This window comes from Bubalus bubalis, chromosome 7, assembly GCF_019923935.1.
Source record: "Bubalus bubalis isolate 160015118507 breed Murrah chromosome 7, NDDB_SH_1, whole genome shotgun sequence".
NCBI lineage: Eukaryota > Metazoa > Chordata > Mammalia > Artiodactyla > Bovidae > Bubalus > Bubalus bubalis.
In genome coordinates, this window is record NC_059163.1 from 111,435,002 (window position 1) to 111,451,328 (window position 16,327).

Here is a 16,327-nt window from a genome sequence, read left to right on the forward strand (position 1 = left end):
AAAAGAAGCTTCTGTGAGAGTAGTAAAATACAACCAAGTCACCAGGATAACCAGGAGCTAATCCATAATTGTGAGCTGAGAACATGTTAAGAAGCGCATTCAGAATGACTGCTGAGGCAGCAGCATGAAAGACAGCCTCTTAGGAGTCCTCAGAGCCAGCCATGCTGTTTGAGGCTGTTCTAAGCTTAGAAGTTGTCATCTACATGGTCTTATTTAAATTAATGCATTTTATTAAACTAAATATGTTTAAATATTCAATTTTTTTTCACTTTACTGCTGACTGACTTTTACAAGGATGTCAACAAGACAAGAAAAACACATGAAATGGGTGAGGTGGTTTTGTCTTCAGCTTTATACTTGGTGACTCTATGTATTCTAAGACTGGGAATATACATATCACAGAAAAAACTTAGTTGTTTAGATTCTTCAGACCACATGAAAATGTTCCTCAGATCACTTGAAAGAGTAATAGACTCACAGGATTGTTGAACAGATGAAAAAAGTTAAAAGAGGAAGTGCTCTAAGATTTCTAGTGGAAGTCATTGTCACCATGACTATATTGCAGGTTCCACTACAGATTTTGTCTTTGCCCTTGTTTTAATTCCTCCTTTTTTCACTGACCACCCCTGACAGATTTGCTCATCCAAGAATGTGCATTATTATTTTTAGTTAACTTGCTATGATAACTATTTTAGGAAAGATGTAGTCTATTTATCAAAAATTTCAAGAGCAGTGCTAGTGAACTCAGCTTGAGAAACAGCAAAGCACATGCAGGTGGTTTTTAGTCAGTGAAGAATCTAAGTGTCTGATTGTGATTATTTCATTTTCTTTATGATGCTGAGAAAAGCTTTGGGCACAGAATAGGTATTAAATAAATGTACTTGAGGGCAGAGGTATGGCTGGATTTTAGAAGATGATCACGAAATAGAGACAACTCAGTAGTTAGGAAATGGAACTGAGAACGTCAAGACTGGAATATGAAAAATAATGTATGAGCAAAAGAAATTCCCGCTTGTGTTGCTTTCCTACCTAAGTGAGTAAATAGAGAGTAAGTAAGTAATTGTTTTCAAGACAACTCTGTTTGTCAAGTGGAAAAAGTAAAGAAGAAAAATCCACACTGCTGTTCCCAAATAGACCATAAGCTGCTGCATGAAGAGATGCTATCTGTGCTTGGGAGAGAGCAGGTGCTTAGAATTATTTAAGACGTGTATAAATGAATACTGCAAGAGATTTTCAGTTTAAGGGCATTTAAGCTTAAGACTGATCAACCATTACTTTGAGACTTTAAAGTTACAATTTGGATCCCAACCAGCTCCATCTTAGGTTTTCCCTGACACTTACCAGTAAGTGGATATGAAGTCTTTTTCTCAGCAGAACTGATCCACAACTGGTAATCTTTCTCAGAGCCCTTGGAAAGAAAAAGAACTATGTGTCACAGCAAATATTCCTAGTAGGTACTTGAAGAACTCATTTCCTTAGCATTTCTATACTTTCAAAAGGAGAATTTGGGCCAGGATAAATGCTATTTGGTCCGTGGAAGTGGCAACAATTTTTGAGTGAACAATGCTGATTCCAGTAGCCCCTGCCCCTCTCTCATAGCCTCCAATGGATCGACTGAGATTCTTGTCCTTTTGGATAAAGGCTGAGGATCTGTGCAGCCACAGTGCAGTCACAGGCAGCCTCTCACTTTGTGGGCGGTCCATGAATTAAAACAAAACATAGTACTTTTTAATAAAATTATAAATAAATATATAAATTATAAATAAAAAATAAAATAATTAAAAAAAAACTTCTCTTCACTATGGAAGAGAAGTCTAATCTCAAGAATCCTGCTTTCTGCTGTTTTGAGACTCCTTGGAGAATTCTGGCTTTTGCCTTAAAATGTCCCTGCCCAGTCAAGCATGTTGTCCAGAAAGCCACATACTCTGCCATGACTATTCCTGAACAAAGTAAAACTTGAAAGGCAGCATTAGCTCAGCAACTGTTAACACAATGAGACAGATGCCCAAGAGGCCTTGAGTAGATGGCAGCCTACTGGCTGTGATGTAGGCAAGCACCACTCAAGGGAGAGAAGGGACAAGGACTCTAACCTGAAGAAGGAGTCAGATGTAGAAAACAGTTTCTTCCAGCAGAATCCCTGCCTAGGAATTCTGAATATCCCATTTGAAACAAGTATAAATTACAAAGACTGCTAAATTAAAGAGCCCTCCAGGAGAAGATAAAGCAAAAGATGTTTGAAATAGAGTTGTTGGTGATAGGTACTAGGTACTACACTTACCTTTGACTCCTGATTAAAAATCACGGCCTTGCCATGAAGGAAGTAAGCTCCCAGGTATGGACGCAATCACACACACAAACACACACATGTGACTAAATAGGCTTAAAATGGCATTGCGAATAGAAATGAGAGAGCTGATAAAAATCTTTTCTTTTAAGGTAAAAACTGGAAAAACTATGATGGAATCCCATAAATCAGGCATATATATATATATAGGCAAATAACCCTAGTTATTCACTGAAATAGAAATTTTTTGTCTAGTGAGATTGATCACGTTAAGCAAAGGAAAGTTACAAAAATGAAATAAAATGAGTTCTAACATTAATCAGTCTCCCCAACCTTATCCCTAAAGCCACTTTCTTCTAAGATTTGACTCTCATTCAGGGCATAAATATCATATAGATTAGAAATCAGTGCAGAGGGGTGCTGTACTCAATGCATATGAATTCAATTTTATTTAAAATGTATTATTAAATTATATTTTTACAGAAATCTTGATGTCTTATACCAAATTCTGGCTGTCTTGAGGTTTTAAGGGGCTTTATTATACCATTGAGAAACACAAATATGAATATTGTAATTATGTCATATCACAATAGCAAGACATTTTCACATTTATGTATAAATATGTATTCATAATTATATTTATATGTACATTTTACACATTGATATGTATATATATATAAATATATATAATTTTATATAAGGATCTATGCTTTACAAGTGCTTTGTTCAGTTCTGTCCATCTGAATGTTCCACTCCTCTTTCTGCTTCTGAACCCTCATCCTCAAACATAGCCATCTCTTTCACTAAAAAATGTTTAACAAGCATAACAGTCCTATCAAAACATAAAAGAGCAGACACTTGAAAACAAAATGAGATGAAAGAGATGTGCACACAAACGCTTCCAGACCCATGGTCTTATTCAGAACTTGTCTTCTTCAGCAGTTCACAAGAGGCATTAGCCATTGCATTATAGGACCTGCATCAAGGGGATGTAGCTTCTTGCCAGGTGGTCTTTACATCAGATTTACAACAAAACATATCATTTAGGATTTTCTCATACTGAGATTGAGTCCTCAGGTGCAATCAGGGTAAATGGAGATGGGACAGGAGGAATCAGGAAAGAAGATACAAAAAGAATAATCCAATAGAGGAGGAAATATTTAGAATCATAAATATTTTCTTGTCTATGTGTGTGTGTGTGTGTGTGTGTGTGTGTGTATATATATAATAAAAATACATTTTTTCCTTAAAACTGTAAAATTATAGCCTGATTTCATTGTGCTATGACTTCAGTTCACACAAAATTTATAATGGGAATACACAAATAACACATCTGTATAGATTATTAAGGGGCTTCCTTGGTGGCTCAGACAGTAAAGAATCTGCCTACAATATGGTAGACCCAGGTTTGATCCTTGGGTTGGGAAGATCCTCAAAGAAGGGAATGGCAACCCACTTCAGTATTGTTGCCTGGAGAATTCCATAGACAGAGCGTCCTGGTGGGCTATAATCCACGGGCTCTCAAAGAGTAGGACATGACTAAGTGACTAACACACACATAGGTTATTAATATAGTTTGGCTGCCTTCAAATTCTACCAAATATGATGGAGTTATCTGAAATAATCAGCTGTCTTATGATAATAGATACATTATACACAAACACAGACATACACATACACACACAAATCTCAAAAATCAAAGTTGGTTTTTTAACTAAAAATAACTTGCAGGTAACTTACAGTTATTCCTAGCTTTGAAAGTGACATATTGATAACATCATTCACTGTGTCTGAATTTGTCACTGTTACAGTAACAGACTGCAAAAAAGAAGCGAGAAAAGCTGCTATAAATTAAACATTTTTAAACAAGTGAGTCAATAATTATTGTTATATTGTTATCTATATTCTAAAGGCAAAGCTTATAATTCAGGTAATGACAAAGTAAAATGCTTGTATATAGAATATAATCCCCTAATTATAATCTATTTCCATTCCTTTATATAACATGAAGCTAGTAGAAAGCATTTCAGTAAAACAAATATTTCTGTTAAAGGATTTGAGGCACACAAAATATAATAGCTTAAGCAAGAACTAGAAAGACTGAGAATTCCACAAGGGCACATAGGCTACCCTCAGCACCTTAAGGCTGTTTCCATAATGGAGGAAAGATAGTTTAAAAAAAAGTACCATCTTGGTCTTCCTGAGTTGTGCTTTTATAATATGGATTTATTTATTTGTCATTACATAGTCAGTTTTAGTAAAATTAGAATGAGAACTGGTTATTAAAGTTTTTTTTTTAACTACTATTCAGTGATTACTTTCTTTTTGTCAGGTGTCATGATTACTAAGATTTTCATGATTGAAATCTAATGAATCAATTAAATAAAACCAATTAATCTAGGAAATGAGATTGAAAATTTTTAAAATGTAAGTTCCATTCTAAACTGCCAGTGAACAGGGTGTTTATAATAGCTCTTGAGCACACAACACATTAAAAAATGCTCCATAAAAATAGGAAGGCAATTTATAGAAAATTAATACAAGAGAATGATGACTACAATTTCTCAAACTTGGTGAAAGACATAAATTTATAAATTCAAGAAGTTCAGAAAGTACCAAACAGGTAGATTAAAAGAAAACCATGCTTTGACACTTCATAGCTACACAGCTAAAAACCAAAACTAAAGAGAATATCTTGAGAGCAGCTGAAGAAAAATGACAAGTCACACATAGAGGGTTGATGTTTGAGTGAGCACAGAGTACTCATCAGAAAACACAGAGACTAAAAGTGAAACATCTTTACAGTGTTGAAAACATTTGCAAACAAAATTCTATATCCAGCAAAAATACCCTTCAAGACTGAAGGTGAAATAAAGACATTTCAGGTGAAAGAAACTAAGACAATCTGTTGGTACCAGATATGTATAAGAAAAGGAAAGTTCTCCAGGATAAAATGAAGTACTAGAAGGAAACTTGAATCTTCAGGAATGAAGAACATCAGAAATGTTTATTTTGTGTAAGTTACACATAAATAAAGTTGATTTTTTAAAATTTCTAGGTGAAAAATTCTGAATGTAACCCATTGTCACAAATCAAAGTAGGCGGAGACGAAAGTGTGCTTTGCTGCATGAGAACCCTCTAGATGCATCTCTTGCCGGCATTGCATTTATCTGGTGGTCAGGAACAAATTGGATTTTGCCTGGCTTTGCTCTTGGCCAGGAAATAACTGTCTTAAATGACTTCCTTTTTCTACCTTCAAATACTGTTGTGTGTCATCTAGAGTTACTGTAAACTACAGTAGAACAAAGTATCATAAAAAAAACATCCAGAATATCTTTTCATCACAAATGTCTAGGCTACAGCACTACACTTTCAGAAATCAAATTACATGCAAATAACTGGGGCTAATGGTATGATTTTTTCCCCCCAGTAGCATAAACAAAATGAGGTAGAGATTTGCTGATCCTTTCAAAGTATCATCCCTTTTGGCTCAGTTCTATCCAGATATTCCTCAGAATGAAAGACCTTTCAAGGTGAAAAGACAGCCTTCAGAATGGGAGAAAATAATAGCAAATGAAGCAACTGACAAACAACTAATCTCAAAAATATACAAGCAACTCCTACAGCTCAACTCCAGAAAAATAAATGACCCAATCAAAAAATGGGCCAAAGAACTAAATAGACATTTCTCCAAAGAAGACATACAGATGGCTAACAAACACATGAAAAGATGCTCAACATCACTCATTATCAGAGAAATGCAAATCAAAACCACTATGAGGTACCATTTCACACCAGTCAGATCGGCTGCGATCCAAAAGCCTACAAATAATAAATGCTGGAGAGGGTGTGGAGCAAAGCGAACCCTCTTACACTGTTGGTGGGAATGCAAACTAGTACAGCCAGTGTGGAGAACAGTGTGGAGATTCCTTAAAAAACTGGAAATAGAACTGCCTTATGACCCAGCAATCCCACTGCTGGGCATACACACTGAGGAAACCAGAAGGGAAAGAGACACGTGTACCCCAATGTTCATCGCAGCACTGTTTATAATAGCTAGGACATGGAAGCAACCTAGATGTCCATCAGCAGATGAATGGATAAGAAAGCTGTGGTACATATACACAATGGAGTATTACTCAGCCATTAAAAAGAATACATTTGAATCAGTTCTAATGAGGTGGATGAAACTGGAGCCTATTATACAGAGTGAAGTAAGCCAGAAGGAAAAACACCAATACAGTATACTAACGCATATATATGGAATTTAGAAAGATGGTAACAATAACCCTGTGTACGAGACAGCAAAAGAGGCACTGATGTATAGAACGGTCTTATGGACTCTGTGGGAGAGGGAGCGGGTGGGAGGATTTGGGAGAATGGCATTGAAACATGTAAAATATCATGTATGAAATGAGTTGCCAGTCCAGGTTCGATGCACGATACTGGATGCTTGGGGCTAGTGCACTGGGACGACCCAGAGGGATGGTATGGGGAGGGAGGAGGGAGGAGGGTTCAGGATGGGGAACACATGTATACCTGTGGTGGATTCATTTTGATATTTGGCAAAACTAATACAATTATGTAAAGTTTAAAAATAAAATTAAAAAAAAAAAGTCTTCTGCATTTAGCATTACCTTCCTCTTAATCCTGTGCTAGAAAGGGGCATTATTGAGATCAGCTAACAAAATGGAAAAGTAAATGGTTGATTAAAGTATTACACGTATGGTAATTTACCAAAGGTCATAGCTGTGTGACGGTTATATGAAAGACTATCCTTATTCTTAGGACATACCTAATTATTTAAGGAGAAAGGGCATGGTGTACGTATGACCCTCAAAAATAGTTAGATACACACACACACACATATATATTTATATTTATATATATATATATATATATATAGAGAGAGAGAGAGAGAGAGAGAGAGGAGACAAATAAATGGATCAAACAAATGGAACAAAAGGTTCATAAATAGGTGAATTTAGGTAAATGGCATATGGTGTGTTCTTTGCACTATTTTTTTAACTTTTCTGTAAGTTACAATTATTCCAAATAAAAACATCACAGGGGGAAAAAACAAAACAAAACAAAAAACAGTGGAAACAATCCAAACCACAATGTAATGACACTCATCTTTTCACGGGAAAATATGTGTTCCCACACAGTGCTTGCTAAATTACTCCCCTCTCTCTTTCTCCTCTTTTTTGTTCTCCCTCCTACCCACCCCATCTCTCTATCTCTTCTGTATATCTCCCATCAGTTTCATTTTGCTAAGTTGAGAACTTGGAATTTAATTTTTGATCTTAAAAATACTTACACATGCACTGTTTTTGATGTCCTCAGTGAAGATTTGGAGGGGAATGCTTTCTGATTGATCCTTCTCTTTGGCTAGATTGACGTACCTAATAAAATTCAGTAATAACCCAGGATAGGGTAGACAAATTAGCTTTAGCTATTAGCTTATTTTCAAATCAATCAATGTTGCTAATCTTTTAAATACTGTTATTATTTTCTTTAAAAAATTTATTTATTGAATTCGTTTGGCTGCACCGGGTCTCCCTTGTGGTACACAGGATCTTTACTGGTGGCATGCAGACTCTTAGTTGTGGCATGTGGGATCTGTCTAGTTCCCTGAGCAGGTACTGAACCCAGGCGCCTGCACTGGACCACCAGGGAAGCCCCTTATTTGTTATTATTCTTCTTTTAATATCTATTTTTTTTATTTCGCCTTATTTTAATTTCTAAATTTTCGGCTGTGCTGGGTCTGTGTTGCTGTGGAGGCCCATCTCTGGCTGTGGCCAGTGGGGGCCATGCTCTAGCTGCAGTTCACGAGCTTCTCCTTGCAGGGGCTTCTCTTGTTGTGAGCACGTGGGCTTCAGTAGCTGCAGTTCGGATCCTGGGCTCTGGAGCGTAGGCTCAGTTAATTGTGGTGCACAGGCTTAGCTGCTCCGCGGCATGGGGGATCTTCCTCTATCAGGGCTCAAACCTGTATCTCCTGCATTGGCAGGCAGATTCTTTACCACTGAGCCGTCAGGGAAGCCCTTGTTATTATTCTTAAAAGCATGGAGAGATAAACTGAGTAAAATCAAATTAGGGATTGGAAGAAGATATGCAAAAATATTTTCAGGAAAATAAGATATGACCCAGAAAGTAACAGGTCGCCTTTGTTATGTGCGATTTGGGCAGCAGATCCAATCCTCAAAGTTTTCCTGCCTAGATTGGCGGGCCCAGGGCCTTCCTGGGTTCAAGGACAGGACGTGGCATTTGCTTTGGGAATCTTTCATTAGAGTAAGTAATCTACACTTATGGAAATTTTACATATGTTTTGAGAATAATGTTAGTTCCAACCATTAGGATGGAGAGAAAGGAAAGATGACAGTGACACACAGAACTTCCTTAAAGCTAAGCAGAGCATACGTGTAAATGAGAGAACATTCTTTGCAGCAGCAGTCAGGATAAACCTAAACAAGAAGTTACTTGAGGGGAGTCTAACAATTCCTACCAGGGAGAAGGACACAGTTTGGGGGCACTGCCTTGAAGAGATTTGCATTCTTCTATCATGGATTAAAGATTTAACATACGTATACTGTTGTCAAAATACCTTTGAAGGAAGGACTGCCATTTTTCCTTTTGTTCAGGAAAACTGCAATCTTAAAAAATGGGAGAAAAATTACATAAAATACTTACACTAACATATTGCTGCTGCTGCTGCGTCGCTTCAGTCATGTCCGACTCTGTGCGACCCCACAGACGGCAGCCAACCAGGCTTCCCGTCCCTGGGATTCTCCAGGCAAGAACACTGGAGTGGGTTGCCATTTCCTTCTCCAATGCATGAAAGTGAAAAGTGAAAGGGAAGTCGCTCAGTCGTGTCTGACTCTTAGCGACCCCATGCACTGCAGCCCACCAGGCTCCTCCGTCCATGGGATTTTCTAGGTAAAAGTACTGGAGTGGGGTGCCATTGCCTTCTCCACACTAACATATTAAGACTTGTATTAGCATATTAAGTGCTATTCCAGATTAAAAAAAATATCAGCAGCCAGTTGTTAACTAATGTGTATGCATATGTAAGTTGTACCCTCTTCATAATTAGGCTCTTGATATGGAGTCTCTCTTTGTTAAACCATATTACAGTGATGAGAAGTAGATGTTAAACTTGACAAAAAGTTGGTTTGAAATCTAAACACTTAACTGCAGGTGTCATGCAAGCTGTGTAATCATGGGCAAGTCACTGAACCACTCTGTGCCTCAGTTTCCAGAACAGGAAAAGGATTAATTATACCTGAGTGTTCTTATAGGTAGAAGTGCTATTCAGATATAAAGAACATGATTATTCAGATTAAATCATACTTAGGAATTGGCATTTGGATGGAACTATGTTATCTCAGAAACAGGAGTATCCTATTAGGAAAAAACCCTACAATATTTTAGTCCTTTATGTGTGTTCAGTTCAGTTCAGTTCAGTCGCTCAGTCGTGTCCAACTCTTTGCGACCCCATGAATCGCAGCACTCCAGGCCTCCCTGTCCATCACCAAATCCCGGAGTTCACTCAGACTCACGTCCATCGAGTCGGTGATGCCATCCAGCCATCTCATCCTCTGTCGTCCCCTTCTCCTCCTGCCCCCAATCCCTCCCAGCATCAGAGTCTTTTCCAATAGTCAACTCTTCGCACGAGGTGGCCAAAGTACTGGAGTTTCAGCCTCAGCATCATTCCCTCCTAAGAAATCCCAGGGCTGATCTCCTTCAGAATGGACTGGTTGCATCTCCTTGCAGTCCAAGGGACTCTCAAGAGTCTTCTCCAACACCACAGCTCAAAAGCATCAATTCTTCGGCACTCAGCTTTCTTCACAGTCCAACTCTCACATCCATACATGACCACTGGAAAAACCATAGCCTTGACTAGACGGACCTTTGTTGGCGAAGTAATGTCTCTGCTTTTGAATGTGCTATCTAGGTTGGTCATAACTTTTCTTCCAAGCAGCAAGTGTCTTTTAATTTCATGGCTTCAATCACCATATGCAGTGATTTTGGAGCCCCCCAAAATAAAGTCTGACACTGTTTCCACTGTTTCCCCATCTATTTGCCATGAAGTGATGGGACCAGATGCCATGATCTTCGTTTTCTGAATGTGGAGCTTTAAGCCAACTTTTTCACTCTCCACTTTCACTTTCATCAAGAGGCTTTTGAGTTCCTCTTCACTTTCTGCCATAAGGGTGGTGTCATCTGCATATCTGAGGTTATTGATATTTCTCCCACAATCTTGATTCCAGCTTGTGCTTCTTCCAGCCCACTTTATGTGTGTACCATATAGTAAATTGTAATATATGAAATTAGTTTCTAGGAAACTTATTCTTCATTACTATGATCCTCTGATGCAGATCAATCTACTGCTAAATTGTTAAAGATTAGCATTTTCTGTGCTAAAGTTTGTGTAGCATTTAATTATCCAGAGCTGAAAATGTTTTAGGCTCATTCATACACAGACTTATCACTTACTAAATTTTATTTATTGTGGTAAATTATGCATAACATAAAACTGACAATTAGTGATCATCGGTAGATTAACAAGATTGTGCAACCATCACCATTATCTACTTCTGGAATATTTTCACTACCCAATGGCAAACCCTGTGTGCATTAAGGAGTCACACCCCAGTCTCCTCCATCCTCAGGCCCCATACCAGGTTTGGTTTATACATTCATTAGTTGATAAACACTTAGGCTATTTCCAATTTTTTTTTTTTTTTTTTTTTTTGGCTGTGGTGGATAAAGCAGCTATGAGCGTTTGTGTATAAATTTTTTGTGTGGATGTAAGTTTTCATTTCTCTTGGATATATACCCAGAATATGTATGTTCTCCTATGGCTGCCACATTTTATATTCCTACCAAAACACTGCTCCTACCCCCCATCCCCATTTCAAGAACTGTTTCACCAGGAAGTAGAGTGCCCCCTGAGCTCCTAACCTGCATATATACCCGAACACAGCTGCTAATTACTCATGGCAACCTGCAGAAGAGTAAAATAGCAAATGGCCAAAGCACTAGGTGTCAGGCATTGTTATGAATGCCGTGTATGTTCTCACACAGCTTTTAAACCTAAATAACATGTGTAAACCTGGCTTCCTCCTTTCTAGCCTCACTAGGAAAAAAGTTTCTTGGACACTCCCTTATCAGAAATTGCACATTCCCAAATGAAACTGCTTCCATTCACTTAAAACATGGAAAAGATGTTTAAGCAATAGGAACTGGATCTTTAGAGAAATAAGTCATGGAAAGCAGACATACAGAGAATGATACAAATACATATTTCTTCCCCAAAAGCTTTCAAAGTTTTCATTAAGTCAACAGCTGAATTCTAGCATTTAGTCAGTTTACCACTTGGCAGCATTTTAGTTGTCTTAGCTCTCTGATGATACAAGAGATCTTGGTGGTCAGGTGAGGAGGACAAGAAAGTGTGTCAAGTGCGTGTGAGGAGGGCCCAGTGTGCGCACGAGACTGAGATACGGGGTATGGTTGTTCCAAATGGCAGTTGTGAATGTTTCATGGCACTGGCGAACCCGGGACTGTCAACTTGGGATAGTCACATTCCCCATCCTCACTCCAGTCTAAGAATGTAATTGGAAAACTGACCTGTACTCCATGGAATCGTAGCTTTGTTTTATTGTCACCCTTCTACACACACCAAATAAGATTATTTGTACACAGCAATTCAGGCAACCTACTATTTGATGACACAATTAATGTTATGTGTATAATTAAGTCCCATTTTAAAGGGAATTAATTTGGGAGTATAAAGTCAGTTTTTCAAATATAATTGTACTTTTTCAAGAAAGATAATCGGGATTGGATTGAGGGCAGGATATTGGTGAGGGGTCCTAGAGTCTTGCTCTCATGATCCTCCTTCCTCATACAAGGATACCATGAACACAAGAGGATCTGGCTTCCCAAGGAGCTCACATAGCCCATCTGAAAAACCACTGATCAAAACCAAAGGAAATCACTCCAGTCATTTCCACTATTTACTATCCATATGCATGCATTTGCACATGAAAACCTTTTTAGGAGGGAAAAGTACAAGGCATATGTGTCATTTGTTGTTGTTTATGTCACTCAGTCGTGTCTGACTCTTCTTGTGACCGCATGGACTGTAGCCCGCCAGGCTCCTCTGTCCATGGGATTTCCTAGGCAGAATGCTGGAGTGGGTTGCCATTTCCACCTCCAGGGGATCTTCCTGACCCAGGGATTGAGTGGGCGGGTCTTCCGCAAGTCTCCTGCATTACAGGCAGATTCTTGACCACTGAGCCACCAGGGAAGCCCGTATGTGTCATTATGGTCAGTCAAGAAGTGAGTCACTGGCTTAATAGACAATCAGATTAAAATGTCCTCCTTTTGAACCCACGTAGATCCAGGACACCAAGCTGTAGGTCTCACCTGGAGGGGGCCACAAAGTTCACCGTGGGCCAGCCCAGGACAAAGGACTTTCTGGCAACGACGCCGGCTTCACCAGCCTTGTGTATACGGTTGTCAGTCCATGTGGTGCTCAGTGGTGTTTTATCTTTTATCTTAACGTTCTTTTTATACCTGGAAAGAACCAAATAATGCCTCTGTTAGTTTGTTTCTGAAACGTAATGGGAGCAGCTGTGTTCATGCTAAGATGGTGTTTCTTATTGCTGGAGGGCCAAGCATGCCTCCTTCATCTCTATTTCTCACTGTGGATGGCGTGGCTAGGCATTTGATAGACCTTTTCAAAAATACGTGTTCAGCGGAGGCTGGTCCAGGAAGTCCCTGAAAACACTTCCTTCATGGTGGGAATAGACATTTTCTGAATGTTAAGTAATGAGTATAGACCATCCTTTATATCTTAGAGCTTTTTTAGAGAACCATTAACTCATTTATCAGTCTCATATTTATTATTATATATTATATTAAAAATAAATCTTATATAAATGTAAATATTTAGCATTTTATAATTATAATAATATAAATGTAGAAAATATACAAATATGTTTGTAATTATTATAATTAGTTTATTATTCATTCATGTCTTGCATATGTCAAAAAGTATTGAGAGGCTGAACCAAAATACATGCATGATATATGGTTTATAAAAATAGTTACACTGGAGAAGGAAATGGCAACCCACTCCAGTATTCTTGCCTGGAAAAGTCCATGGACAGAGGAGCCTGGCAGGCTGCAGTCCATGGGGTTACATGACTGAGCATGTGTGTATGAGGGTGGAGGGTCACGGGTTGGTAGCAATAAACTGGTAGAACTAAAAAAAATAAAAATAAAAATAGTTACACAACTATTTCCTTAACAGAGACCAAATAATAATAATAATAATAAAGGCTAGACTAGAGAGATTTAAAATACATTTTCAACTTTAATTTTTTAAACAAGATGTTTTATTTTCTAGCATAGGTTATTTTAAATTTCCTTTCGTAAATTTTGTTCATAACATTTTCTCTTATAGGTAAAAACCGAAAAATTGTTAGCATACAAATTGAACCCCAACTTAAAACTCAATCAATCAGTCAGTCAGTCAACCTCAGATCAGTGGCCAGGATGTCTTCTGCATAGATGAGAGACATCTTTCCCATTTACCTCTGGGGAGTCAGAAGGTCACCAATGAATCTGCTCTCTGACAGTTTCTGCTGATTCTCTTTTGACTTCTAACATGGAAACCACCATATCTCTTGGTTAATTCACAAATTTAACTCTTGGCGGGCCTGAGATTTAGATAGCTACAAGCCCTATGAAAGATGCCGAGGTAACTGGGGTGCACAGCTCTGGAACTTCTACAATTCAGAACCACATGTAGACACACTAAATGTAGAATGAGATCCGAGATACCTCGTGTGCAGAAATGCCTTTGATTCTTCTGGTTCAGGGAACAGTTAAAGCTCCAACTCTTCAATGGGACTTATGAAATGAAAATAATTTTGCAGGGAGCCCACTTGAAGGATAATCTTGATTCAGTGGGCACTATGAATATAAATATGATGGAAATCTGCTTTGCAATACAAGGTGGGTTTTTTCTACATCTGATTTCAACATTTTTACCCTGTGCCTGTGTATTTGAAGATTTTATGAAACACAATTATCAAATAAAATTATTTTTCTATATAGTAACTCTAAAAGCATTTTCAAATTAAAAATATATGCCCAATGGGAAAGAGGGCTTCCCTGATAGGTGGTAAAGAATCCACCTGCAATGCAGGACACACCCGTTCGATTCCTGGGTTGGGAAGATCCTCTGGAGAAGGGAAAGGCTACTCACTCCAGTATCTGGCCTGGAGAATTCCATGGACTGTATACTCCATGGGGTCGCAAAGAGTAGGACACGACTGAGTGACTTTCAGTTAATGGGAAAGAGAGATGCCTATCTGCTGGGTTTTATAGGTTTTTTTTTCTCATGTAGATGTCTAAGTGTGTTGACACCCAAGGTACTGTGTGGAACCGTCCAAATACACTGACCTGGGAAAAGGCATTTCAATAATTCTCTTCTTAGTGAAGTGAAGCGCCAAGATCATTCACTCCCTTGAAACCAAATCAAGGAGTTATCCAAAAGCCCAGAGCATGGTTTGCATTCTTCAGTAACACTGAGTATTTACCATATAGTGAGCATTGTTCTAAGACTTTTATAAACATTTTTTTCATTTAATGGTCAACTACACCAAGTAGTCTTTAGTAGCTCCATTTTAGGAGAAAGCAATGGCACCCCACTCCAGTACTCTTGCCTGGAAAATCCCATGGGCGGAGTAGCCTGGTAGGCTGCAGTCCATGGAGTCGGTAAGAGTCGGACATGACTGAGTGACTTCACTTTCACTTTTGACTTTCATGCATTAGAGAAGGAAATGGCAACCCACTCCAGTATTCTTGCCTGGAGAATCCCAGGGACGGGGGAGCCTGGTGGGCTGCCATCTATGGGGTTGCACAGAGTCGGACACGACTGCATCGACTTAGCAGCAGCAGCTCCATTTTACAGGTGAGGTTAAGTCAATTTCCCAAAGCAACAGAACCAGGATTTGAACTCAGACAGCCTAAATCACGAGCCTGTGCTCCTACCCACTTGGCCTCCATCGGTGTGGACCTCAGCTTCCCTGAGGTACCCTTCTCCTCTTTCCTATCCTCAGCCTCAACTCTTCTCCAGGAGCCACCAGGCTTTCTGACGGGATTGTTCTTTAATTTGCAGACTGACATGATAAATCTCATGACACTATACCAACAAAGCTAGATGCCAGCTTGGAAATGTTTAAGACAACAAAACTTTATACTGCAGTGGATTCTCCTAGGGTCTCATTGTATTTCTTCAGCCTTAGTCATGACTTAATGAGATTCTCTCACAAGTTAGAACGAATCTAATATAAAATGACTGAAGGATGAGAAGGAAGAGGAGGACTACATTTAAAATTTTTATTGTGTATCCCTTACTACGGATTCCCACACCCCTCTCCTTTCCTCTTTGTTGTTGTTCTTCAGTTGCTAAGTCATGTCAGACTGTCTGCAACCCCATGGACTGCAGAATGCCAGGCTCCCCTGACCTTACTATCCCGCGAGTTTGCTCAGATTCAAGTCCATTGAGACAGTGAGGCTATATAACCATCTCTAACTCTGCCCTTCTCCTCATACTGGAAGGTAAGCCCCAATGGTTTGTGGAGTTTCTGGGATTCTAGGCAGACTTCCCCTATTCCAACACAAGACTGTTCCTTTAGATGCTTGGAAATAGAGATTGTGGTATGGTGTGTAACTGTCTGCTGTTTCACTGGTAAGTTAATAGTAAATTATCTTTTGATCTAAATAACATTCATTTTTTATTGTTTCTGTATTCTGTAACAACTAAATGTGAGGATAGTGATGTCTAAAAGTGGTGTTGGCTATGTATGGTCCCTTCCTATTTGTTAATTCTTCATAGGCCTCTGCTAGTATTAATATCGTAATATTTATAAAGTAGATCCTGTTATAAAAAATAAAAGTAATCATTTTATTTGAAAGATAGCTTATTAGCATTCTAATGAATATCAAAATGATGTTGAAGAATTC

General features: G+C 38.5%; 1 protein-coding gene across 1 annotated transcript in view; it reads right to left on the bottom strand.

Moving 5' to 3' along the window:
• LOC123334370 (rho GTPase-activating protein 20) overlaps nt 1–16,327 on the bottom strand; it is a 35,793-nt gene that overhangs the window by 16,467 nt on the left and 2,999 nt on the right. Inside the window, exons 3-6 of the mRNA XM_044945518.2 lie at nt 12,716–12,865; nt 7,605–7,689; nt 4,025–4,102; nt 1,342–1,408 (exon numbers count right to left, since the gene is read on the bottom strand). Of these exons, the coding sequence (XP_044801453.2) occupies nt 1,342–1,408; nt 4,025–4,102; nt 7,605–7,689; nt 12,716–12,865 (380 nt within the window). The remainder of the gene's footprint in view (nt 1–1,341; nt 1,409–4,024; nt 4,103–7,604; nt 7,690–12,715; nt 12,866–16,327) is intronic.